Source organism: Pseudonaja textilis, chromosome Z, assembly GCF_049901715.1.
Source record: "Pseudonaja textilis isolate UNSWEBS1 chromosome Z, rPseTex1.2, whole genome shotgun sequence".
Taxonomy (NCBI): Eukaryota; Metazoa; Chordata; class Lepidosauria; order Squamata; family Elapidae; genus Pseudonaja; species Pseudonaja textilis.
Window position 1 is genome coordinate 59,529,750 of NC_142008.1, and position 26,960 is coordinate 59,556,709.

Here is a 26,960-nt window from a genome sequence, read left to right on the forward strand (position 1 = left end):
TAGATAATTGAAAAAGAACGGACAAAAGATACAAGTATAATGATTTAAATCAGGCTTGTCCAACCCGCGGCCCATGGGCCGCATGCGGCCCAGGTCGCCTTGTAATGCGGCCCAGCGCCCACCCCAACCTTCGTGCCAGAGCCAGCGAGGAAGAGGAGGAGAGGCAGGGGCGAGGCGAGCGCCAGGCCAAGCAGCAAGAGAAAAGGCGGGCGCCGTCAGAGCGCCACCTTCTGCTGTTGCCGCCGCCGGCACCGCTTCTGCCCCGCCGCCGCTTCTTCCCCTGCCACCGCTGCTGCTTCTGCCCCGCCATTGCTGCCACTGCTGCCCCCGCTGCTTCTGCCCCTGCCGCCACTTCTTCCCCCGCCACTGCTGCTGCTTCTGCCCCTGCCATTGCTGCCGCTGCTGCCCCCGCCGCTTCTGCCCCCACCGCCGCTTCTTCCCCTGCCACCGCTGCTGCTTCTGCCCCCACCATTGCTGCCGCTGCTGCCCCCGCTGCTTCTGCTCCCGCCGCCGCTTCTTCCCCCACCACTGCTGCTGCTTCAGCCCCGCCACCGCTTCTGCCCCCGCCGTTGCTGCCGCTGCTGCCCCGCCGCCGCTTCTTTCCCGCCACCACTGCTTCTGCCCCCGCCGCTGCTGCCCCCGCCACCACTGCTGCTTCTGCCCCCGCCGCCGCTTCTTTCCCGCCACCACTGCTTCTGCCCCCGCCGCTTCTTCCCCGCCACTGCTGCTGCTTCAGCCCCGCCGCCGCTTCTGCCCCCGCCGTTGCTGCCGCTGCTGCCCCCGCCGCCGCTTCTTTCCCGCCACCACTGCTTCTGCCCCGCTGCTTGCCCCGCCGCCGCTTCCCTGCCCGCTGCCCCGCCACCACTGCTGCTTCTGCCGCCGCCGTCGCTCTGCCCCGCGGCGGGGGCAGAAGCGGCGGCGGGGGCGGCGGAAGAAGTGGCGGTGGGGGCAGCGGCGGTGGGGGCAGCAGCGGCGGCGGGGGCAGAAGCGGCAGGGGCAGAAGCAGCAGCGGGGGCGGGGGCAGAAGCGGCGGCGGGGGCAGAAGCAGTGCCGGCGGCAGCAACAGCAGAAGGTGGCGCTCTGACGGCGCCCGCCTTTTCTCTTGCTGCTTGGCCTGGCGCTCGCCTCGCCCCTGCCTCTCCTCCTCCTCCTCGCTGGCTCTGGCACGAAGGTTGGGGTGGGTGCTGGGCCGCATTACAAGGCGACCTGGGCCGCATGTGGCCCATGGGCCGCGGGTTGGACAAGCCTGCATTAAGCCATTCACCATTACCAGGTCATGATGACAATCCAGCTCCCACCACACAGACCCTACAAATTGAAATGATCCCAAATTGGCCCATCACTGCATCGGACATCGCAAGGGAAAAGGTTAAAGATGCACTGATGGCCCGAATACTGAACTGGGTGGGACGGGGTTGGCCGGAAAACATAAAAACTGAGAGTTTTAAACCCTTTAAAAACCAGCAAACTGAATTATCAATTGAAAAAGGGTGCATTTTGTGGGGAGACCGGGTGGTTGTCCCACAAAAATTACAAGAAAAAGTACTAAACATGTTACACGAAGGACACCCGGGCATGGTAAAGATGAAGTCCCTGACCAGAAGCTACGTTTGGTGGCCAGGAATAGATAAAGACATTGAAACCTGGGTTAAAACATGTAACAAATGCCAATTATCCAGACCCACCCCACCTTCAGCACCGGTTCTTGACTGGGAGACACCCAGAGGCCCCTGATCAAGAATCCATATGGACTTCGCCGGCCCCACAAAAGGATATACTTACCTAATCATTGTGGATGCCTATTCCAACTCGTTGGAAGTCGTCATCGTGAATTCAACAGCAACAGAAGCCATCATCAAACAACTTAAAAAACTGTTCGCCACCCAAGGTCTACCAGATGTAGTAGTATCAGACAATGGGCCACAGTTTACAGCCTTGGCTTTTGAACAATTCTTAGCAGAACATGGAATAAGACATGCTTTGACAGTGCCAGCTCATCCAGCGGCGAACGGAAGAGTGGAACGCATGGTTCATTACATGAAAGAAGAATTGGAAAAGCTTGACGGAAATGACATGCAAGAAAAAGTCAACACCATGCTCACCATCCAACATATAACACCATGCATGGCAACAAACAAGAGCCCGGCTGAACTGTTGATGGGAAGAAAGTTGCGTTCCTACTTGGATAGACTGCACCCCACTTACAACCCTGAAAAGCCTCTTCCAGTAAGTACCACTCTTTCTTACCAGGCGACTTAGTATATGCAAAAAATCTTACTGGAGAACCGTTGTGGTTACCGGCAACAATCACACAAATCACTGGCCCTCATTCATACTGGCTAGAAACAGCTGATGGCAGATCATGGCAATGACACATCGATCAACTATGGTCGCGACACATCAAACGAGACACCGACGCTCCCTGAAACACAGAACAAACATTTTCCCAAGCACCCTCAGATAATAATAAAAAATCCAGAGCGGGGGGGGGGAACCCTTAAATAATAAAGAAAATGAAAATTGTCCAGTTACAAACCACCAACCAGAAACAGAGAACCAAGAAAAAAATAAAAGTCACTTACGATTAGAAGGCTTCGAGAAAAGAGAGCTGAAGGAACCTCAGGAAAGAAGCAGCCAAGTCGACTCTACCTGCCCGCACACAATGGAGGGAGACCACGCCGACCATCCAACCAACCCAAGGCACGGCGAGAGTCCAATCAACCCAACAAGGCACGGCAGGAGCGACATGGCTGAGGCACCCTTCCAGGAGGTTCCTAGGAAAAGAATGGGGAGGACAGCAGGCCTGTCTGAACCGCTGGAGACCAACACAGAGACTGAACTGCATAGGTCAACTAGGACTCACAAGAGCCCCACCTACCTGCGCAATTACGTCACATAATGTTGGAGCGAACTGAGAGGGGAGGGGTGTAGTGTATTCAAATACAGACTTCTAAGACTACATTCCTATTGGTTAGTTAATGCAACATAACGATTGGTTAATAACGACAGTTTCGGATTTGCCACCTAAGCGGCGGGAAGTTTAAATAGATGCCATTGGTTGTGAGCTGCGAGCAGCCGCTATAAAAAGGGCTGCCGCGGCTCGACTTTAGTTGAAGTTACTGGTTGCTAATAAAGAGCTGAATTCAACTCCAGTCTTCGAATCTGCTTTGTCCTGGCGATATAACATTAATAACCACAACATTAAGTCCAAATATGATGTATTTCATTTGGAAAGTAGGCTGATCAGGTCATCTAATTGTGGCCTTCATCATTGTAGTAGATATTCTTTATTTCCATTAATTTATAGTTTTCTGACATTTTCTTCTACACACTGGCTTTTATAGAATTATTCGTTTCCTTATAGCAATAGCACTTAGACTTATATACCACTTCACAGTGCTTTATAGTCTCTCTAAGTAGTTTACAGAGTCAGCAACAATCTGAGTCCTCATTTTACTGACCTTGGAAGGATGGAAGGCTGAGTCAACCTTGAGCAGGTAAGACCTGAACTTCCAAACTGCTGGCAGCCTGTGATCAGCAGAAGTAACCTGCAGTACTGCATTCTAACCCCAGCGCCACCACGGCTCTATATTTTAGGTTTCCTTGCCACTCTGCTGTAAGAAAAAGCTTTTTAAAAAACATGTTAGGCATTGGGGACAGACTGTAGTTGATTTGGTATTTTGATTTGTGATTTAGTGCTCCCAGTCAGTATTATTATTACAAGGTTGGTTACACAATCAGTAATATGTTTAGATTGGATTTGGGATTTTTATCCACCTACTGAGTCCTTTCCTAGGATCAGCAGATGTTGTTTGATAGTGTTAAAGGTATCATCACAGGATTTAAGCAGTTCCAAATAAAGTTGCCTTTTGCAATAGACTAATGGTAATTCTTCTCTTCCTCCTCTTCCTCTACCATTCCCACAATTTTTCCTCATTTTTATTCTCTCAGATTTTCTTGTTTCTACTCTAACAAATTTATTCCATGTGAAATAGAAAGAAAATTGTGGTAAGTGCTAAATAAATGTTTCCCAATTTTTGTTCTGTTGCAGGAATTTATGAGGCTTACGGTATCTGATATTCTTGTGACATTTGTAACGATCCTAGTGGGAGATTTTCTTCGAGCTTGTTTTGTCAGATTCGTAAACTACTGCTGGTGTTGGGATCTCGAGGCTGGATTCGTAAGTCAGCTATTTGCAGAGGAAGCACGGGATTCATCTTAGAATAAATTTAAGCAAATGCTTTAAGCTGACCTTTTATACTTTTTCTGTATTTTGGTGAAATCCACAGAGTAAGTTGCAGCAGAATTCAGCAGCACAAACATCTATTTTATTTTTATTTTATTTATTTATTTTTGTCAATTGCTTACAAGATAATAGGTATAAGTAAAAACATAGTTAAGAATACATGGATACATATAAGAAAAATAAAAAAAATAAAAGAAATAATAGGACAGGGACATTGGTGCACTTATGCACGCCCCCTGTGCTTATGCACGCTCTTACTTTCCCTTCTCAAATCAAACAGATAAGAGATGATAGAGGGAGCTGAAACCACAGGAACCTTGGGTGAGAGTGACCATGTCATATTAACATAACATAATGCAAACACAAGCAACAGAACATAATGATATTAGAGTCATAGATTTTAAAAGAGCTGATTTTAATAAACTCAGAGAGAACTTGGGAAAGATTCCTCGAGTGAAAATCCTACTCAAAAATCTTGGGAAACTCTGAAAAATATTATCATAAAAGCATAGTCCAGCACAATATCACTGAAAAAAACAACAACAAGAAATCCAAGAAGAAACCAGCATGGCTGCAGAAAGATCTCTCTGACAAATTGAAAGACAAAAATGACAAGGAAAAAAATGAGGCACTTCCGCTTGCCAGCCTTGGTGACAGCAGGGATTTGCGTTTCTTCGCGATCCCCGCTGTGCTCACCGTCTTGGTGCCTCCGATACAGATGGATTTGGAGGATAAGGCTGCCTTGTAGGGACAGCCGAAGATAGAGAAGATCTGGGGAGGGGTATGGGGGTGCCGCAGACCCCCCCGCACCCAGTTTAAACCTCCTTTTCTCAAGACGCTGTAGCGACGGTCTTATGGCCGCCATGAAGAGGCTGGCATCCGGGATAAGATTGCACAGGAGGGGTGCTGAAGGAGGAAAAAAAAACAGAGAAAGCTTTTGGCTGAACCGGGACAACAATTAACATCTGAATACCCTGGAACTTTGGCTTTTCAAGTGATTTATTGTTTTCCAAAGGATCGTTAAGCTGCGGTGGATGAGTAAGGGAAAACCTTTTCTTTTTTCTCACTTTCCTTCCCACCGAGGCAGCAGATGGAAACCTGAAACACCCGTATTGGCAATAGAAGGTATTAACTTTCAAAATTGAAGCCAAGGGGAAACTATATTTTCAAATATTGATTCTTTAAAACTCAAACCTTTTTGCTTTAAGGGGGAAGGAAGAGAGATAAATGATTTATACTAACGTTTGTTGAAGGAGACTGCTTGGAGTTTTATAAGACTAGAGACTAAACTGTAATAAAACTTCCAAAAAATGTCTTGGAATTTTGTAATTGAATTCTCCCCCAGGAAGAGCAAATGACTTTGGGACTTTAACTATCTTTTGAAAGACTAAGAAAACATTTGGACTGCTTAAAAAAATAAAATAAATCCTTTTCTGTTCACAATGGTGTCTTTTGAAGAATTGAAAATGCAGTTTGAAAAATTAAGACAAGAGGAAGGCTCTTTTGGATCTATTTTTGGCTTTTTAGAAATAGCGATTTGTGCTTACCAGGAAATGCAACAAGAAAGAGGCTGGGACAAGGAAGAAGAAGCCATCTTTAATGGACATATGATTTCAAAAAAGGGTAAAAAGGAGAAGAAAATCAAGAATTTAAGCTCTAAAAAAGCAATTAAGAAAGGGAAAAGAAAGGTGAAAAATCGATATAATGATAGAAAGCAATGGAAAAGAGGAATGCAACAGAGAGAGGAGATTAAAAAGTGGGAGATTGAGGGGGGGGTAAAAAGGCTAGAATTGATAAGGAAGGAAGAGACAAAGCAAAGGGAAGTTATAAGGACTTTAAACAAGATGTTGTTTGTTTTGTTTATAAGCAACTTTTTTTCAGAGACAAAGGGTAAAATAAAGTTTTAATAGAGATTCTGCAAAGGTACACAAGACTGCATTTTATATTTGTATTTGAAATATGTATTAATAAAATATTGTAGGGACTGTGTAATTGATGTGTATTTAACTAATTTGTTAGGGAATACTATTTTTAATATCTATAAGAATATTACGTTTGTTTTTTTAAAAAAAATGTTATTTAGAATGTACTAAGCAGAATCAGAATAGAAATAATGTTTAATTTTAAGCGTTGAATTTGGGGGGAAAATAGAAAGGTGTCATACTTCAACCAGTTATTACAGGGACAAGATTGTGTTCAAGAGAAAGATAAATGGATATTGAAAAAGAACGGACAAAAAATACAAGTGAAATGATTTATATTGAGATTAAATAAATAAAGTAGAATTAAGAGAGTGAAAAGAGGGGAGAAGATATCTGTAAAATGTAGAATCTTTAACAGGATATGAAATAGTATATAAGCTGAGCATGAATTTAATTTAAGTCTGTACCAAAAGTTATAACCCGGGGTTAAGCCGCTTTCTAAAAAGAAGTTTTATGTTTTTTATGTTATGTGTTTGTTAGTTTATATTTGTTTATTGAGGAGTAATACTGGATAAGAACATATGAAATAGTAACAATATGAAATATAGCAAGATGAAATATATGAATGAATAAAACTGAATAGAAATAAAGGAAGAAACAGTAAGAAGGTCGAAAACAGTAATAAGATATGAAGTTGAATATATAAGATGCTTATTAAGTTATGTGTGGAAATGTGATAATTTAGAATTATATTGTACTTAAATGAGATGTCTTATTTGTTTTGTTAAGTAGTTGTTGGAAAAGATGTCTTATGTTCTTATGTCTCATGTTTTGTTTCTGTACTGGTTTTTTTTGAAAATTAATAAAACTTTACAAAAAAAAAATGACAAGGAAAAAAATGGAAAGAAGGACATACAACTAAGGCAGAATATCAGCAGATAGCCAGAATCTGCAAAGACAAAGTCAGGAAAGCAAAGGCTTAGAATGAACAAAGACTTGCAGCAAAAGTCAAAGATAATTTTAAAAATGTTTCTTCCAACATATAAATAACAAGGGAAAAAAATCAAGGAAACAGTCAGTCCACTAAAGATGGCAAGGAAGAACAAGCAGCAGAGAGAAAGCAGAGCTGCTTAACTCATTCTTTGCATTGTCTTCATGCAAAAAGAAACAACAGTACAACCTTCAAAAGCAAACTAGAAATAAAAGGTAAAATAAGCAAAAAAATTGTAAGAGAACACCTGATCTTGACAAATACAAGTCAGCAGGACCTGATGGATTACATCCCAGAGTTCTAAAGGAGCTAGCAGATGTCATCTCAAAACCACTGTACCACATCTTTCAAAAATCCTGGAGCACCGGGGAACCAGAAGTGGTATTCAGCAGGTTCTGACCAGTTTCTGGAGAACTGGTAGTGGAAATTTTGAATAATTCAGGGAACCGGCAAACACCACCTCTGACTAGAGATTTTACAGTATCCTTCCCCTGCCATGCCCACAGAACTGGTAGTAAAATAAAATTAATCCCACCACTGCAGGGAATTATCAAATGAACCATCAGACTAGAAAAGAGCTGATGTGGTTCCCATCTTCAAAAAAGGAGAGAAAAAAAAACCTCATACTCAGGAAACAGACTTAGGAAACTATAGACCAATCAGCCTAATATCAATATCCAGAAGATACTGGAAAAGATAATTTTAAAAAACAGATCTGCAAACAAGTAGAAGAAAATAAAATTATCACTAGAAGTCAACATCGGTTTGTTAAAAACATCATACCAAACCAATCTTATTTCATTCTTCAACAGAGTGACTAAATAACTAGACAAGTGAAATACTGTGGACATGATATACTTAGACTTCAGCAAGACCACAAAGTAGACCACAATCTATTTCTTGGTAAGCTAGAAAAAATTGGGATAGATAGCATCACCATCAGATGGTTTGTAATGGGCAGACAAACTGTACTCAACGAGTAGTCCTTAATAGTACTATATCTACATGGAGGGAAGTAAGCAGTGGAGTACCACAAGGTTGTCTTGGCCCCAGTACTCTTCAATATCTTCATAAACAATTTAGATGAGGGAATAGAAGGGGGACTTTTCAAATTTGTGGATGATACTAAGCTGGCAGGAATAGCCAACACCCTAGATCGGGTTGGCAACCCGCGGCTCCTTTGGGCCCTCTGCTGTAGCTCTGTGTCCCATTCACTGGCTGGCCCCATCCCTCCCCTTCCAGTCACTCCTCACTTGACCTGAGAAGGTAAAGGAAATAGTGGAAGATGAAGAAGTGGCTGGGGCTGATTCTCCAGTGCCTCAGTCTTGCTGGAGCTTCTTCTGGCCCTTGTTGGTGCTGGGCATGCCTCAGTCACTTGGGGATGCGCAACCAGCTATCCACCCCGAGACACTGGCCCAACCTGGCCATGACTGATGCTAACATGAGGGCTGGGGGGGTTGGGAGTGGGATCCATGAGGAGGTGATGATGGAAAGGGGCCCATAGCACCCAGCCAGAGTTTTAAGAAGCTCAGAGCAGCACAAAAAGTGCAGGAGCAAAGTGGCCCTGTACTTGCCTTCGCATCACATTTGCACTGAAGGCTGTCCTTGCCTCCCACTGCTTTGGGCTCAGAGCTGTAAGCTGTTGGGACAGGGTTGCATTGTGGTTCCGAATCATAATGGGCTCCAGGAGCAGGAGGAGACCCCATTTCCTGCATTGTGAAGTAACTAAAATACAGTTTGCTGCACAAGGTGCTGCAAGAGTGCCTCATGGCCTGCCCCAATGCCTCATATCAGAATCAGGGTGGGGAGAGAGATACAGAAAGAGAGGGGGAGAGAGAGACACAGAGAGGGGGAGAGAGAGAGACATAGAGAGAGGCATAAAGAGAGAGACACACAGAGAGGAGTGATACAGAGAAAGGGGACAAACAGAGAGGGAGATAGACATACAGAGACACGAGAGAGATACAGAGAGGGGAGAGAGAGACATAGACAGCCACAGAAAGAGAGATACAGAGAGGGGGGGAGAGACACATAGAGAGCCACAGAGAGGGAGAGATACAGTTTTCTGTATTCTGCACAGTAGTGGATTTTTAAGCTGTGCAGATGCAGATAGATACACTCCACAAAACGTCCATAACAAAGTACATTTATTGGTTCATCAGGTATCCTCATAACTCACATTTGTGATGAAGTTCTTCTTTAATGACCAATCCTTTGCATATCTGCTTTGTAGGTAAAAGATGGTTATCTCCTAACCCATCTTGTAGCGATAGAAAGCAGCTGCCATGAGTTAGTGAATTCAGGCAAAAGTGAGGAAAACTCCCCCAACCCATCAAGGGTCAAATTAGTGACCAATCGGGATTACAGATGTGGCCGCGTGACATGAACTACATTTCCCAGGATACCTTTTACTACATTTACCATGATCACCATCCCCTTAAGGAGACAGCTCATAATTCCTAAGTAACTATCCAATTCCCATAGACTGGCTGGGAAAGCACACTCCCCGCCTGGAATTGTAAATTCCATTATTAAGGGAAGAGAAAAAAAATTAACTATAAACTAAGATAAGCGGTAAACAGTAATACTATGAATAGCAGATAACTATATAACTAAGATAAACAGTTAGCTATATAACTGAGAAAAACAGTAAACATTAATAAAGTATCAAACAAAGCAAAGCATGCAAAGCTTGAGGTTCAAACTTCAAGTTCGGCCTCTTGGTGCAAGTCTGGTGGTCACCTCTGGTGGCCTTTTAGGTATACAGGTACTCTTGGTGGCAAAGGTGAAAATCTGGTGGTTGCTTCTGGTGGCCTTTTAGGGTTGACAGGTACTCTTGGTGGCAAAGGTGAAAGTCTGGTGGTCGCTTCTGATGGACTTTTAGGGTTGACAGGTACTCTTGGTGGCAAAGGTGAAAATCTGGTGGCTGCTTCTGGTGGCCTTTTAGGGTTGACAGGTACTCTTGGTGGCAAAGGTGAAAGTCTGGTGGTTGCTTCTGGCGGCCTTTTAGGGTTGACAGGTACTCTTGCTTCCACAGTGCCAAAGGGCATCGGGAAACTGTTGGAAAGGGTGTTGCGGAGGCATGTGCCCATGTAGAACATCTTAGTGGATGTCTGGTGGTTGGTTGGCGGCCATTTAGGGTGTCCTAGTGAAAGTGTACTGATCACTGGCGGCCTTTTATTCTGGAATGGCATTCTTGTTTTCAATGGTGCTAAAAGGCATCGGAAGACTGTTGGAATGGAGGCCTTGGCCTGGGTTGGAGCCTGCATCTGATCATCATTGACAATTCCTATGATTCCCCCATCCTAGTGGAGATTTGATGGCCACTGGGCCATCTACAGGGCCGCTGACTGACTCGGAGAAGAGAAAGGCACGTGGAGCATTATTTCAAGAGTAGGATCTCAGCCTCCAGATCTAGAGAGGGAAAGTGATGAGCCAGGTGTTATAGGTGAGGCAGGCTACTTATGACCTCAAGTGTTGCGATCTGACTGTGGTCATTCAGTATCCCATCGCATTCAAATATGGGCAGTAGTGGGAACTTCCATCCAATGATTCTATGCAGAGTCCAGTAGCTCTCCTCCCCACTGTGCTTCTTGGTCCATGGCACGTTGATACAGTGAAGGGAAGTTCATCCTGTTACACCTCAAAGAGGTCAAAGAATGTGGATCTGGCCAGGGTGCAGGTGCTTTGAATGTCTATCCGCACGTACATTTTTACAGCATCTTCAGGGTGTCCTTCAGGGTACACTTTGGCTAAACAGATGGGAAGACATGAACAAGGGCATGGTGAATCAGCGCATCGTGCTATGCAGTTGACACTCATCCTTGGTTTTGGTTGGGATTTGGCACTAATCCTTGGTTTTGGTTGGGATCTGCCGAGGAGCCCTGCATGCTTCTATGTTACGTTGAGGCTCCTTGTCCGAAGGAGGGCTGCGAGATATCTGCAGTGGCAGCTCAGAGTCTGGATGCAGCGCAGTCAGGTGCTGGTCACTATGGCATAAGTCGCATTGCACCTTGGCTGTGCAGTACTTGGATGGTTGTTTGGATTTGCATTACTCATAGCAGTATTGGTACTCCCTTAGCAACTCTTTTTGTTGGGTCAGTGATTTTGCTGCAAACCCAGTGCAGCTATTCAGCGAGTGACTAGTGTGGTGCATAGGACAAAACTGGTTTCTCTTTGTAGTGGGAGATCTAAATTGGGATGGATGGGATGAGGGAGCAGGTGAGCTCTTGATGCTTGAGGAAGGTACCTCAGTCTTATGGACAGCCATGAAAGGTCTTTCCCTGGTAGTGTGCATAGGGCCTGAGGGCGATATATGGCTGCTGTTGTGTCAGACAACTGGAGCCACTTTTCAAGTAGCACCTGCGGAAGTTTTTGAACAATTTTGTTCTGCGTGTCAACGTGATCGAGACAGGCAAGTTCTGGTAAGTTGGGATCCCATTATGCTGTTCTCAGCTGGACAAGTATGTTAGCAAAGTCTATGATCCGGTGAGGCTTGTTGACAGGAATTTTAGGAAATCTGTTGAGGCTATCCAAGAGTGTTGCTTCTACATCCTCGGAAGTGCCATACAGTTCATCAAGCCTTTTCCATGATAATCGTAGGGCAGCAGCTGGGTTGTCTAAGTGGGATGCATAAAGTGCCCTCGGTATTTCGGCAGACTGGGGCCCTAGCCATGCTATCAAGTGTCGATTATTTCATCAGGGTTCAGACATGCTGCCTGAATGGGGCGCGGGAAAAGTTTCTTCCATACTAGATACTCGCCACCTGGCTTGTCAGAGAATTTGCGAACTCTGTTGGTGTGCAAATTTAGCTTTCCACTTTGTACAGCCAAGTTTCTCCAGTAATCTTAAGCATTTGCTGAGTTGGGGAGATGTATTGACATAGTGGGTTCTTCTGCTGGATTCTCGTAGGATGGGTTCAGGTTGTAAGTCAACAATGGGTTGTAATCTTCCTCCCAGTACTTATAGAGGATGTCGTTCTCCCATACTGGGGACGATGGTCGAGCATCACGCTGCTACGTAGGCTAGGTGCAGTTACCTTGTGGTGCCTGGGAGCTGGACTGGTATTGAGGTTGTGGCAGGAATGCTGCTGCCTGTGGATTGAGTGTGGCAGTTGTCGTTGATGGCATGTCGACTCATCAAGAAGTCATTGTAAGCACTAGTGGGCTAAGTTGCTCGGCCAGCAGGACATGAGACATTGCGATAGGGTTGCTGGTGCTGGGAAGAGAACCACGGACCTTAGTTCATACAACATCAGTTGGGAAGGTTTGCTGTTGGTGGGGAGTGAATCTCATACTTTAGGTTGTACAACGTCAGTTGCATAACTGATATGTGGAGTACATGGTTGAGATTCATCCCTGTGCTTCCCTGGTTGTGGGAGAGTGTTCGGCTGTAATGCTGCGGCCTGCGCTGTTTTTGCTGCTGTGTCTCTTTGATGTTCGAGCAACTCCACTTGGGCTTTATGCCGCATCACCTCCATCGCTATACGTAAATCTGTTTCTGCTACCGCTGCTTCTATCTCAGCTTCTACAGCTCGATCGGCGTAACTTGCTGCTTTGGAGGCCTTAGATGTGCCACTGCAACAGGAGGATGCTCTGGAAGGATGGTGAGAGCCAGCAGCAGAGAATTGATGTGAGATGCTGGAAACTGCTTGAGATCTAGCCGGCTTGGGATGGAGGGAGGAGGTTTTCTTTGAGTGGTGGGAAGAAGCTGCTTGTGATTGAAGACCTCTGTCAGATGTGGACTTCTCCCTCACTCCTTGTTCCTTTTGAAGCGCATTGAAGATTGCGGCCTGGAGGGAGTTTCTGCCTTCCCGAATGCTGTCTTCAGGTTCTTTGTTCTCCTCCTTGAAGCAATGAATGTGTGTTCCCAGAACTCTGGGTCTTCCAGGTTTGACTGTATGTATTTAAGCTTATTTTCACTGTCTCTCCACTGTGCAAGGTGCTCCTCTAACTCCTTCTGCATCAGGAAGAGGCTCTCAAGGGGCAACATGCTTTTGGGGGTATCACAGATCTTGAACAGCTCCGTCCATGCATCATGCATGATAGAGATACTGCATTTCCCATTCCTCTCTGAAGTGTGTCACCACGGGTGAGGTAAGCTTTCTATGCCATCTGAGGTTGTAGGTTTTCTGACGTATTGCAGCTTCTCCAGAGGGTTGGACATCTAAAGACGGTTGTTTGGAACCAGGTTCCATGTTTATGACAAGGATGGGTGGAGGATTTGAGTCTTGTGATACATCAGAGACATCTGACATGGCTGAGGAAGTTGCCATGCTTCAAGTTGGTAAAAGGTGACTTTTGGAGAATTTAGTGAGTTTCCATGCAATTCTCTTTTTTTGTACTAGGGTGCGCTGCAAGCAGGTAGCAGAAAGTAGAATTGCTGCTGGATTTAATGCTTGAGCACATAGATGGCACTGCAGAATCTGGGCAGTGCTAGCACAGCACACAGTATGGCTGTTTCTAGGGTGCGTTGTGAGCTTGCAACATAAGGGGGCACTAGAGGTTGCGTTGCGAAGTCTGAAGACTAGAGGGCTGAACGCAGAAATATGCATAGCAGAGTCTGAAGACTTGAGGGCTGAATGCAGAAATATGCCTATTCTTGTTGCTTGCTCCACAAGGTGGCAGCAGAGGGTCTGGAAGACACTGTTGCTACGCCCATGTTAGGTTGCAGTTACTCTTGGGACCTTCAAATTAAAGTGATTAAATTGTCCACAATAGTTGCAAAAAGGGATTGTCATTGGATAAACACTTTGGTCAAATTTGAGAAACTGTGTAAAAAAAATCAAACTCTGGGAAATTTCTCCTTGAGCCCCAGGTGTAGCTGTGAGCTGCTTTGCTTAGGTCTGTTGGGTTGCAGTTAATCTTGGAACATTTGAATTAAATTGATTAAATTGTCCACAATAGTTTTAAAAATGGATTATCAATGCAAACACGTATTGGAAAACTCAGGGAGATTTTTCTTTGAGCCCTAGATGTAGCAGTGGGCTGCTTTGCTGAGGTCTCACTTCCTTGTTGAAGAGAAAAAGAGGTGGGGAATTCCTTGCCCAACATCCAAGTGGCCTTTTAAAATATATGTTGCACAGATAAAGAGAAAAAGAAGATCAAATTCCTTCGCTTGGGAGGAGAAAGGAAGTCACTGTAGGTTTTTTCAAATGAAGGAATGCTTTCAGAATTTGTATAGAGTTTTGAAACAAAGGGGTCTGCCTCATGGCAGTCCGTTTCTATGGTGACGAATGCAAGGTATCTTTATTGGTCACTTCCTGCTGAACATAGGAACAGAAAGAGATAGAAAAAAAGGCAAACCCTCTCCAACTGCTGAAAATTGTAGCTTCATCTGCATTTCAAAAAAAAAGTTTGTAGGTAGTAACTGGGGAAAAGCAGGGCAGATGGGTAAAGCCTGGCTCCTCCCTTTGTTTTACAAATGGACTCTTCCCAGTTAGGAGTTGTAATTTGAGACACAGCACTTCTTTCGCTGAAGAGAAAAGGAGGGGGAATTTGTCCCTTCCTGGCTTGATACAAAGACAAAGGAATCCAGCCTCAGTAGAGTAAGAGAAGAAAAAAAGGATTGAAGGAGACAAATTTGATTGCCTTTGAAAGCCAGAGCATAGGATATTTGAAGAGTCTCTTGCATAAAAGGGGAAGGGGGGAATTCTTACCCCTCCCTGCAATACAAACTGAGGCACAGAGCTTAGTATTCTACATTCACTCCTAGCTTCAACATTACTTTGCTTTTTCACAAATCCAAATTAACAGTCTTTATACTGATGGGCTTCAGGACTTCAAATTTTAAATAATCTTTTTACTTTTTAATCCTCTTTTGGCATCAGGAATTCAAACTAAGCAATCCTTTTACTTTTCTTGGGCTTCAGGAATACAAAAAACATCTTTTACTTTTCTGTATTCTGCACAGTAATGGATTTTTAAACTGTGCAGATGCAGATAGATAAAGATCAACAAGACGTCCATAACAAAGTACATTTATTGGTTCATCAGGTATCCTCATAACTCACATTTGTGATGAAGTTCTCCTTCAATAACCAATCCTTTGCATAGCTGCTTTGTAGGTAAAAGATGGTTATCTCCTAACCCATCTCATAGCGATAGAAAGCAACTGCCATGAGTTAGTGAATTCAGGCAAAAGTGAAGAAAACTCCCCCAACCCATCAAGGGTCAAATTAGTGGCCAATCAGGATTACAGATGTGGCCACATGACATGAACTACATTTACCATGATGCATTCCCTTAAGGGGACAATTCATAATTCCTAAGTAACTATCCAATTTCCACAGACTGGCTGGGACAGCACATACAGGGAGAGGGGGAGAGAGAGAGATACAAAGAGAGAGAGTTACAGAGAGAGGGGGGGAGAGAGAGAAACATAGACACAAAGAGAGACACAGAGAGGGGGAGAGCGAGCAGGAGGGAGGGAGAGAGAGAGAGAGAGAGAGAGACATAGAGAGATATAGTGAGAGGGGGAGAGAGATGTCAAAAGGGTTTTGTGTCTCTGATTCTCTGCCCTAATGACAGGCTGGGTGGGCATGGCTAGGGTGTCATCTGACTGAGTGGGAGTGTGTGACATCAAGTTGGCCACATCTATCCAAGTTTTGTGGCTCCTGGTGTTTTCTGTTTTGTGGGAAATGGGTCCAAATGGCTGTTTGAGTATTTAAGCTTGCAGCCCCCTGCCCTAGATGATAGGCTCAAGATCCAGATGTATCTCAGCAGACTAGAACACTGGGCCCTATCTAACAAAATGAAATTCAATGTAGAGAAAAATAAAGTCTTATACTTAGGTAAGAAAAACCAAATAACAGTAGATGTGAGAGGAATCTTGGAGTCTTAGTGGACAACCAATTAATATGAACCAACAGTGTGAGGCAGCAGCCAAAAAAGCCAATACAATCCTAAGTTAACAGAGGGATGCAATCAAGATCAAATGCGGTACTAATACTACTCTATAAAGCCTTAGTAAGACCACACTTACAATACTGCATCCAGTTTTGGTCACCACATTACAAAAAAGATGTTGAGATTCTAGAAAGAGTGCAGAGAAGAGCAGCAAGGATGATGGGGGACTGGAGACTAAAACATATGATGAATGATTGCAGGAATTGGGCATGACTAGTCCAGTGAAGAGAAGGACCAGGGGAGACATGATAGCAGTGTTCCAATATTTGAGGGGCTGCCACAGAGAGGAAGAGGTCAAGCTATTTTCCAAAGCAACTGAAGGCCAGACAAGGAATAATGGATGGAAACTGAACAAGGAGAGATTTAACCTGGAAATAAGGAGAAATTTTCTGACAGTGAGAACAATCAACCCATGGAACAGCTTGCCTTCAGAAGTTGTGGGAATTTCATCACTGGAAGCTTTCAAGAAGAGACTGTACTGCCATCTATCAGAAATGGTATAGGGTCTCCTGCTTGGGCAGGGCTTGGACTAGATGACCTATAAAGTTCCTTCCTATTCTGTTAATCTGTTAATCATAACGATGGTTAGTAACATTTTAAAAACTAAACTATAATTTTAAATAAAAGAGAAAATAAGAACTTTAAAATATGCAAATATTAAAATGTTGATTATATAAGACAAATCACAAAATGATAGTGTAAAAATGTTCATTGCCTTAATGATTGTGCAGATAGGATTAGAAAATCTTTCTATGTTTCAGGTGTTTTATCTATCTATCTATCTATCTATCTATCTATCTATCTACCTACCTACCTACCTACCTACCTAACAACTATCATCTATCTTAATCTCTATCTATCTATAATCTATCTGTCTATCTATCTATCTATCTATCTATCTATCTATCTATCTATCTATCTATCTATCTATCTATCGTTAGATTTATATCCTATCTTTTGGACAGAAATGTAAGTTGGCATACTCCCTACTCCTATTGGTCTCCACAATGGCCAACCTATGTGGTAGGATGGACAGATATATCAACTGGCTCAAGTCCACCAGTGAGCTTCTTAGCTAAAGATGGACTAAAACTTGCATTTCCCTACCCTTCATCGAACATCTCAACCATCTTAACATAATTACTCCCTTTTGTTACAGTTGATCCCCAATTAACATTCCTAACATCTCCATTTACAGGGTCTTTTGAAAAAAAAGTGCTATAAAGGATATCATATCAGGTTTTGGTGAAAGTTGAATAAAGCTTATTAGCATTTACATCATATCTCTTGTTTTCTCAACAGCCTTCATATGGAGAATTTGATATTAGTGGTAATGTGCTAGGTTTGGTCTTCAATCAAGGAATGATCTGGTAAGATACTCTAGCATGTTAATATTGTTAGCCAGAGAAAATGGTAATGGTATTTTTTATATCTTCACTGAACTGAAGGAAAATTGCTATATATTCCATTTTTGTACTTTTTCAGTGTTGCTGGAATGTTCCATATTTTTTCAAGACATTTTAAGTAGAACTAGGACATCTCACAGAATTTTATGGCTTTTTTCATTTGAATTCATCTTTTTTCAGAAGCTGTGGGATCCCATGGGATTTTAATATGCATATTAAATTGTTTCCTTTCAAGAAAACAGCTTAAGTTTTCATAGGTTGCATAACTGCCATGAAGCTGATTTAGTTATATTATCCCCCCACACTGGAGTGTGGCAAATTCCATTCTAATTCTATTTTTACTGGTTAGGAAGAAAGTGGGAGATATCTTCCACACTTATATCTTTTTCACTGTAATAGTGAGATCATTACACAATGAGATTTAGATTTTCATTCACTTTTCCCTTTTATAAGATTGGAAGACAAGTTGGAGAGACAACCCACAGAATTCAAGGTATTCTAATAGACCTATCAGTAACTTTTGAAATAAATGATCATTGTATCCATCAGAACTGAATATTGGGGAGCACTGCCTTAAACTAGTTTTGCTCCTATTTGACATACATTTTCCAGGGGGTAATTTATAGCTTTGCTTTGTAGCGACTAAGTGATGGCAATTCTGAGACCACAATGTTAATTCCCATAGTATTTACAGTCTAAACTAAATATAATCCCTGAAAATGATCATCTGAAGTTGTGAGCTGACATAAATAAGATATAGCATTCAATCTTATTTTGTTTTTGTTTTTTATACCAGTAGAACATAGAAGAGGTAATAAATGTCCTGAATCAGCATCTGGGGGGAAAAGCCTAGCAAATCCATGGTCTCTGGCAATTTCACAGTGCTAACTGCATTGATTCACTCACCTTCTACATAATTAATTGTATTTAGGAAGTGGCCCTATTTCTCTTTCATGGCACTTTATAGAGTGGCAATGATGTCAGATCATCAGCAAGACTATTGAATAAGCAAATTGCTTTCCTTTTCTGCCACTGCTCAATGGACTGATGAGAAAGCATTTTTCTACAATCCAAAAAGCATTTTAATAAAAATTGACATTACAATGAAGACACTATATAGGTAAAAGACCTATATTTTGATTTACTATATCTGGTTGATATGTATTATGGATACCTTTTTGAAAACAGGCAGTATCAGTCATCATAAAAACATTTTTTAATATTTCTCTTTCCTTCTACCCTCCTCTTCATGCTCCCTCGCCCCAACTTATAGGATGGGATCCTTTTATGCCCCAGGACTTGTGGGGATCAACGTATTACGTTTATTAATCTCCATGTATTTCCAGACCTGGGCTGTTATGAGCAGCAATGTCCCCCATGAACGAGTGTTCAAAGCTTCTAAATCCAATAATTTTTACATGGGACTCTTGCTGTTGATTTTGTTCCTTAGTGTGTTACCAGTTGCATATACAATAATGTCTCTGCCTCCTTCCTTTGACTGTGGACCATTCAGGTACCGAAATAATTTCTTCCTGATTCTTTTACTTGTATGTTATTTTTCACTGATAAGCCAAACTCGCAGGAAAAAGAAATACAAATTATGCAAATATAAATTTATATAAATTCTATAAACTGCAATAGCAATTATAACAAATATTCATGAAATATTTATGTAGTTATCTGAACTGATTAATCAAAAATTAATAGATACTAAAATAAAAAAAATAAAATAATAATTCAAAATCATTTGTACACGCTGTAATTTGTCTCTCTCATATGAATATCAAAAATCAAAGTAGATTGACTTATAATAAATTACTTAGATGTAAATAACTAAAATACTTTATAATATATCAACTAATTGTTTTGTAACTAGAGAAAACAGAAGTATTTGTTTTAATAATTTAATAATTTTAGAAGAAGCTTCTTTCAAGTTTGCACATTAACAGCCAAGGCTGACCACATCATCCATGTGGCTAATGGAATTGGTTTATTAAAAAAACAAATACGGTATATTGCTAAGTTAATAGGAACATTTTGTCCAGATATCAGAAAATAATAAGTTTGCTCTAATTTTTATCAAATTGCCTTTTTACATTGTGTTTTCACCAATTTCTGTTAGGCTATTAAAGTGAAATTGTTGCACTTCTAAAGTATTTATTTGTTCATTTGTGTGTTTATTTATTTATATCCTGCCTTTATTATTTTTTACAAATAATTCAAATCTGCTAAAATACCCACACATCCTTTTATTTTTCTCTACAACATCCCTATGAAATAATGTGGAATGAGAAAGAGTGACTGGCCCAGTGTCACCCAGCTGACTTTCATGACTAAGGCGAGACTAGAATTCATGGTCTCCCATTTTCTAGCCTAGAGCCTTTGCCATTAGATCTCGCATTACTGTGCTGGGCTGTCAGTAATATTTGCCTGCCTGCCTTGTTCAGTCTGCTGTCCCTTTATAGGCTACTCAAATCCTGGAGCAGCAAGATTTTCAGGACAATAAACATCTTTTGTGCGGGAGGAATCAAGGGCTCTGATATTCTCTGAAGGATATTCTAGCACTGTCTCTAGATTTTGGCACGTATATCGTCAGGAGTTCAAGTAATTTCAACAGGGAATTAAGAGAGGAACCTATATTTCTGATAAAGCTGCATTCCTGAAGTGACAATTCTTACAGATAAATTTGGGGATCACTTATTTGGAGATAGATGTAGCATACTCTAATGGAGGAAATGAAAATGATAAGAACAAAGATTTGAAAATCCAGAGTTTGGATAATATCGTTTGAACTTGCTCAATGACTGCAGAACAAATTATTGGTGGATCAGATAGAACATCTGGTTTTGTAAAGAAAAAATGTTATTTTGAACAAGAGCATTGCTACGTTTAAGCTAAGAGGTAAAAATATAATGGTTCAATATATAACCAAAACTATCAGGGTGAGTTATAAAAACAAAAGTATGTTTTCAAAGCATTATTTGAAACTTCCTTACTTAGTCACAATAAATTATTATGAATGTAAAAAGCAGAATAATAGAAGCTGAGTATGTACCAGGACTATTGTATTAATAACAATTTTTGTGCTTCCATTGTGAATCAGTTTCTTTCAAGTGGATCTCTAGGCCAGATTAATAAACCAGTGACCCCTAAGTTGATTTAATAACTCTTTCATGCTGCACTACAGATACTGACTCAGTATGGAACCAGCTCAGAACAAATTGTTCTTTCTATTTTTCTCTTGTTAATAAGAAACGTAGAAGCAATATCTTTTGATGAAGGAAGAATTTATATTAAGTTTCTTTGGATTACATTAGACATGTTGCCTTGACCTTTAAAATTCCATTTAGAACATATCTTCCATTAAAAAAGTTGATGGCATATAATCAATTAGTAACTTTATTAAACATTAAATACTTATTGCATATTAAATGGTTGGTAATAACATGCAATCAGACCTTCACATCCTGACTTTCCGGTTGTATTGGGACTACAACTTCCAGAATTGTAATTGATACAAATGCTGGCTGGAAAGTCTTATAGTCAGAATTCACAAGAGTGATAACAAATTGGAGAAAGCAATGTATATGCAATGTAATGATGTATTTATTGTTGTTTAAGTCCAGTTTATACTGAGCATTAACAATAACATAAATTGAGAATTAAGCAGTTTCCTATGCAGATAATCCTCAACTTACAAACACAATTGAGCCCAAAATTGATATTGATAAGTGAGACATTTATTGAGTTTTGCCCCATTTTACTACCTTTCTTACCACAGTTGCACCACAGACTCATTCCAATTGTTAAGGTAGTAACACAATTGTTAAGTGACTCTGGCTTCCCCACTGATTTTGCTTGTCAGAAGGTTGAAAAAGGTGATCAACTGCAATCATCATAAATATTGACAATAATAATATTTGACATGCATTCAAATTTTGATTGTATGACCATTGGGTTGCTGCAATGGTCATAAGTGTGAAAACAGTCCTAAGTCACTTTTTCAGTGCTGTACCAGTGAACAGTCATTAAATGAACTGTTGTAACATCAAATTTTAAAAAGAACATATTTTGCTGTTGTTTTCAAAATCATGTGTCATGAGATTGTTATTATTTTTTATGTATCTTAAATTTGCAAATTCAAAAATAAAAGAAGAGAAATATATTCAACTATTTCTTTAAAAATAAGAAATATTCAAATAGTATATTCTGAAAATATATTGCATGAAGACTTTTTTGTATGTCCTCTCTGAAGTTTGATTCTTGTCATTATACAGTCCTGTCCATTATTTATTTCTTCTTCCAGTGGAAAAAAGAAAATGTACGATGTTATCCAAGAGACCATCAAATATGATTTCCCACCTCTTGTAGCCAATGTCTTAGGTTATTTGGCAAATCCAGGACTAATCATAACCGCAGGGTTGCTTATGATGTAAGTTGCATTGACTGAGATTTTGGGGTGTGGGGAATTGGAATCTTGTAAATAAGAATATATTAATAGGTTATCAATTAAAATTTGTCATGAATTTTAAAAAATGTGTGCTGCATATGACAGCAAATAAAGCAAAATCCTTGTAGATTATGCAACTTTTCCAAAATTCTTAAGCTGCCAACTCCCAAATCCCTCTTCATGAATCCATTATACAAATTGTTGCTTCCAGTGTGATTAGCAAATTGATTAGCAATTTATCTACATTTAGTACTGACTGCATTCTTGAGATGAGAATCTTAGGAATACATTGTTCCCATTCTCTTGAACTTGGTTGTGAATGAATTTGATTCATTATCTAGTAATTCTATTTAATTTTAGAATAGATGCATTATTTATAACAAGTTTCAGTAATTATTGAAATAAAACTAAATTTAGAATTTAACCTACCATTTAAAATGAACTTTCAAATAGTAAATGATTTCTCATAAAACCCCTCTGAGGAGACATTATGAGCAGGGTATATATTTTTAAGATGACTAGGTTAGCTTAAACAAAGTGGGAGTGCTTTTAAAGTGATTTCATTCTGACTGGACAACTTCACTGCTTTTGTCTGTACAAGCCAATCAAGAACACTTGAAAATTCATTCCTATTTTGCATGGGCTTCAGTCTAGGATCTGTAAAAATGGCCAAACCCACAGGTTTAAGCTTCTGCCAACTGGTGATTTTCAGGATTGTATGTAGATGTATGTATTCATCACTGAGTCTGTAGAAGTATATGGGTTAATGAAGATCAATGTCTTTATCTACTATTTTAAACTATTAACTTTTCATAATGGAAAAGTTAAATAGTTTAGAAGTGAAAGAGCTTGATAATTAAAAGTAAACCTAAGTCAAATAATTATCTTATGTCATAACCTTTTAAAAGCAGCTTCTTTCTGAACCAGCTCTGATTTTATTCATGAGAGGAGTAACACAGATTTCATTTTCATATAAGATTCTGGATATCACAAAGTTTGAGAATGCTTCTGTGTTTTAGTATATTCTTAAAGTCCTATAAGGTATCTTAGAATTTTTTTTTTAATTTGAAATTTGATTTTACAGTCTTGCCATATATTACCTAAATGCTGTGGCTGAAGGATACAAACATGCCAATGCAGAGCTGAAAAAGAAAATGCAAATGGTATTTAGATTTGTTTACATTTCATGTTAGTTTAAATGTAAAAATAATCACATTTGCATTATTTGAATATAGACAACTATTTCATTTTTTCAACAATATAGTTGAAAAAGTCATGTGTTCATTCATATGCTAATTGAGATATCTTATGTTCTAATTATTTTCCTCTTAAAATTTTATTTATTTATTTGATTTGTCAATCGCTTACAAGATAATAGATATAAGTATAAACATGAGTAAGAATACAGGAAATAGGTATGAATAAATGGGGACAACAGGACAGGGACGGTAAGCACGATGGTGCACTTATGTACGCCCCTTACAGACCTTTTAGGAATGGGGTGAGATCAATAGTGGTTAGTTTGAGGTTAAAGGAGTGGGGGGGTAGAGGATGTAACAACAGAGTCAGGCAGGGCATTCCAGGCATTGACCACTCTATTGCTGAAGTTGTAATTTCTGCAATCAAGTTTGAAGCGGTTTACATTGAGTTTGTATCTGTTGTGTGCTCTTGTATTGTTGTGGTTGAAACTGAAGTAGTCATTGACTGGTAGGACATTGTAGCAGATAATTTTGTGTGCTACACTTAAGCCTAACCGTAGGCGGTGTAGTTCAAGGTTGTTCAAGCCCAAAATCTCAAGCCTGGTGATATAAGGCAGTGGTCCCCAACCACCGGGCCCCAGACCGGTACTGGTCCATGGAGCATTTTGTACCGGGCCACCAGTTTGCTTGGGCGCCGCCATCTTGTTTCGACAGCGCTTGAGAAAGTGCTTCTGGGTGAGCTTGTCGGTTATCGGTTGTTGGAAAGCAGCATTTGGGTGCTAAAGGAATCCTTGCACCTTAGTTTCGTCAAAGGGGGGGGGCGACTTTGAACGAAGAGCCGTCCCGATGGCGGTGGAGTCTCACGTAACTCAGGAGGAGATTAAGAAAGAGCCCGAAAAGAACAAAAAAGGTACAAAGGAGGAGTTGAAGGTGGCGGGGAGAAGTGGGGGACGGCTGGCTGGCCAGTCGCTCAGCTCTCCTTGCCTTGGTCGTGTGTACTGATGCCGGTACCGGTCCGTGGATCATTTTGTGATGCTGGTACCGGTCCGTGGTACAAAAAAGGTTAGGGGCCACTGATATAGGGTATTCTGTTGCAAGCAGAGGAGTGTAGTACTCTTCTCATGAAATACTTCTGGACTCGCTCGATTGTATTAATGTCTGATATGCAGTGTGGATTCCAGGCTCATGAGCTGTATTCGAGTATTGGTCTGGCAAAAGTTTTGTATGCTCTAGTTAGCAATTCGATATTTCCGGAGGCAAGCTTTGTAAGATCAGATTTACAACTCTTAATGCTTTTTTGGCAATGCTGTTACAGTGAGCTCTGGTACTTAGGTCATTTGATATGAGAACTCCAAGGTCCTTGACAGAGTGAGGATCATCAACAAGGTCATATCCACCTAGTTTGTATTTGGTGTACTGATTTTTTTTACCAATGTGTTGGACAGAGCATTTGTTGGTCAAGATTTGGAGTTGCCAGATGTTTGATCATTCAGACAAGGTCGCTTTGAAGGATAGTAGCATTGTCAGTGGTGTTGAATAGTTTTACATCATCCACAAAGATGACGCAGTTGCTTATAAGGTGATCGAAAAGGTCATGTATATAGAGTATAAAGAGTGTGGGTCCTAGAACGCTGCCTTAGGGGACACCACTGTTAACTGGAGCATGGTTTGATATAGCACTCCCTATTTTTACTATTTGTGAGTCCTAGAATGCTGCCTTGGGGGACACCGCTGTTAAATGGAGCATGGTTTGATATAGCACTATTTTTACTATTCGTTGCCTGTTTGACAGGAACACAATAACCCACTTATGGAGGGATCTGGAAATGTCATAAGAGTTTAGTTTTAACAGTACTTTGTCGTGTACCACTGAATCAAAGGTTTTGCAGAAGTCTATGTAAATTGTGTCTATTGCTTTACTCTGGTCAAGTAAAGTAGTCCATATGCAGTGTAGGAATTGTAGATTACAGGACAATTTTTTTCCTGAAACCAAATTGTTTTTTGGAGAGTAGATTGTTTGACTCTAAGTGGAGAGTGATGAATTGGTTAATGATTGATTCCATGACTTTGCACGTGACACAACACAGTGAGATTGGTCTGTAGTTTTCAACCAGGCTGGAGTCACCTTCTTTGAAGATACGGATGACCATAGCTAAGGACCATTGGTTTTGTAAGGAGCTGGTTCTGAATACCTCATATATAATGCTTAGGTCTTCCGCTATGGCAGAGAAGAGCTTTTTTAAGAAGTAGGCACATAATCCATCAAGGCCAATAGATAGAGATGGTTTTAGGTTCCATAGTGCCTCTTCTACGTTATCTTCTGTAAAGTCAATATGTAGAAGGTCATTACAGTTAGTTGTGGTACGACTAGGAAAGGTGGGGCATGAACCATTGCTGTTTATAAAGACTGAACTTAAGAATGTGTTGAAGAGATTGGCCTTAACAGCTTCATCATTGCAGTCTTTCCCATTTGGTCCTTTTAGAGGTGGGATGTTTCTTGATTCTTTAAGTTTGGTGTTAACAAAATTGTAGAAGGCGTGGGTAGATTTTGTACATAGGAGGTTTTCCTCTTGCTTGCAGTGGTAATTTGTGCATTCTGCCTTTATCTGTCAGCATAGGGTGTTTTATTGGTTTTTAAAGTTTGCTACGTAGCTAGTTTTGTTTTTACGCCCTAGCGATCTTTTTTTTAATTGAAGTTTCCTTATTGTTATGGGTATTTTTTTTTGTTTTTTGCTTTTGTTTTGGAGGCCACTAATGGTACATATAGTTTAATGACTCTTTCAAGTTCAAACAAGAATGCATTATAATGATGTTCTGTGGTATTACAGCTAGAGCACAGAACAGTTCCAATCAAGATAATATGTCACAACCTCTGGAAAAACCAAACCCCCCTTTTTTAATTTTATTTCTTCCCACAACACATTCCACCTCCTTTGAGGAAATAAAAAAAAAAAAAAAAAAAAAACCCACCTAACCCAAAAGTTTGAAAAGAGTTCTTGAATTTGTAGGCAATATATAGAGCTGAAGCTGTTGCAGAAGATAAGGTCAAGGCAATTATTGAGTCTAGTGTTGTTAGTTACTAATTGATCCAGTCGCAGTGTAGTAACAACATTGTACAGGGTTGCATGTATGGGTTTGGATGTACATTCATTTAGTCTCCAATTTATAAGAGGTAGATTGAAGTCACCAAGGAAAATGAGTGAGAGCAAGAGGCAGCCCAAGTTAACAGTGAAGTTAGCTTGTTTGCATGAACTATGTCATAATCCAGGGCTCTGTAGCATAGTAAGAAGTGGATTGTGGCATTTGAGGACAGTTCACAGACAATGGTCTCTGAGAGAGCAAGTTCCTGTGTAATTTGATTCTTTTTTTATATTTAGGGATTTTTTGTAGAAGATAGCAACTCCACCTCCTCTACGGATTTGATCGATATACGTGATATTTGCTGACTGTGGTAATGGAGTCTGGAAAAGATGCATTTAACCATGTCTCACTGACAAATATAATGTCGAATGTGGTCGTGCCTAATAAGATGAGGAATTCATGCATTTTGTTTGCGAGGCTTCTTGCATTCAGTAGTTTGCATTTTAGATATGTAGTAGTGGGTCTGGAGGAAATAAGAGGCATGCATGCCTAATGTTGGGTGTTGGGGTGATGGTTAATGGGATGTAAATTGAAGGTCTTTCTTTTGATACATTCTGTGAGGTAGTCAATGTATAGGTTAGTATTTCCTTGTTCAAGTCTTTTGAGCTCTCAAAATCACAGCAGCTTTTCCAGAAATGATTTTTTAAAAAGATGTAATGCATTCATGCATGAATATTTAATACCTATAAAAGATTAGAT

The 26,960-nt window shown here is 40.8% G+C and overlaps 1 protein-coding gene across 1 annotated transcript in view; it reads left to right on the plus strand.

Annotated features, from left to right (window-relative positions):
* LOC113448125 (transmembrane channel-like protein 2) overlaps window positions 1-26,960 on the plus strand; it is a 176,477-nt gene that overhangs the window by 145,059 nt on the left and 4,458 nt on the right. Inside the window, exons 14-18 of the mRNA XM_087917160.1 lie at window positions 4,052-4,180; window positions 17,368-17,435; window positions 18,745-18,984; window positions 21,778-21,903; window positions 23,006-23,084. Of these exons, the coding sequence (XP_087773286.1) occupies window positions 4,052-4,180; window positions 17,368-17,435; window positions 18,745-18,984; window positions 21,778-21,903; window positions 23,006-23,084 (642 nt within the window). The remainder of the gene's footprint in view (window positions 1-4,051; window positions 4,181-17,367; window positions 17,436-18,744; window positions 18,985-21,777; window positions 21,904-23,005; window positions 23,085-26,960) is intronic.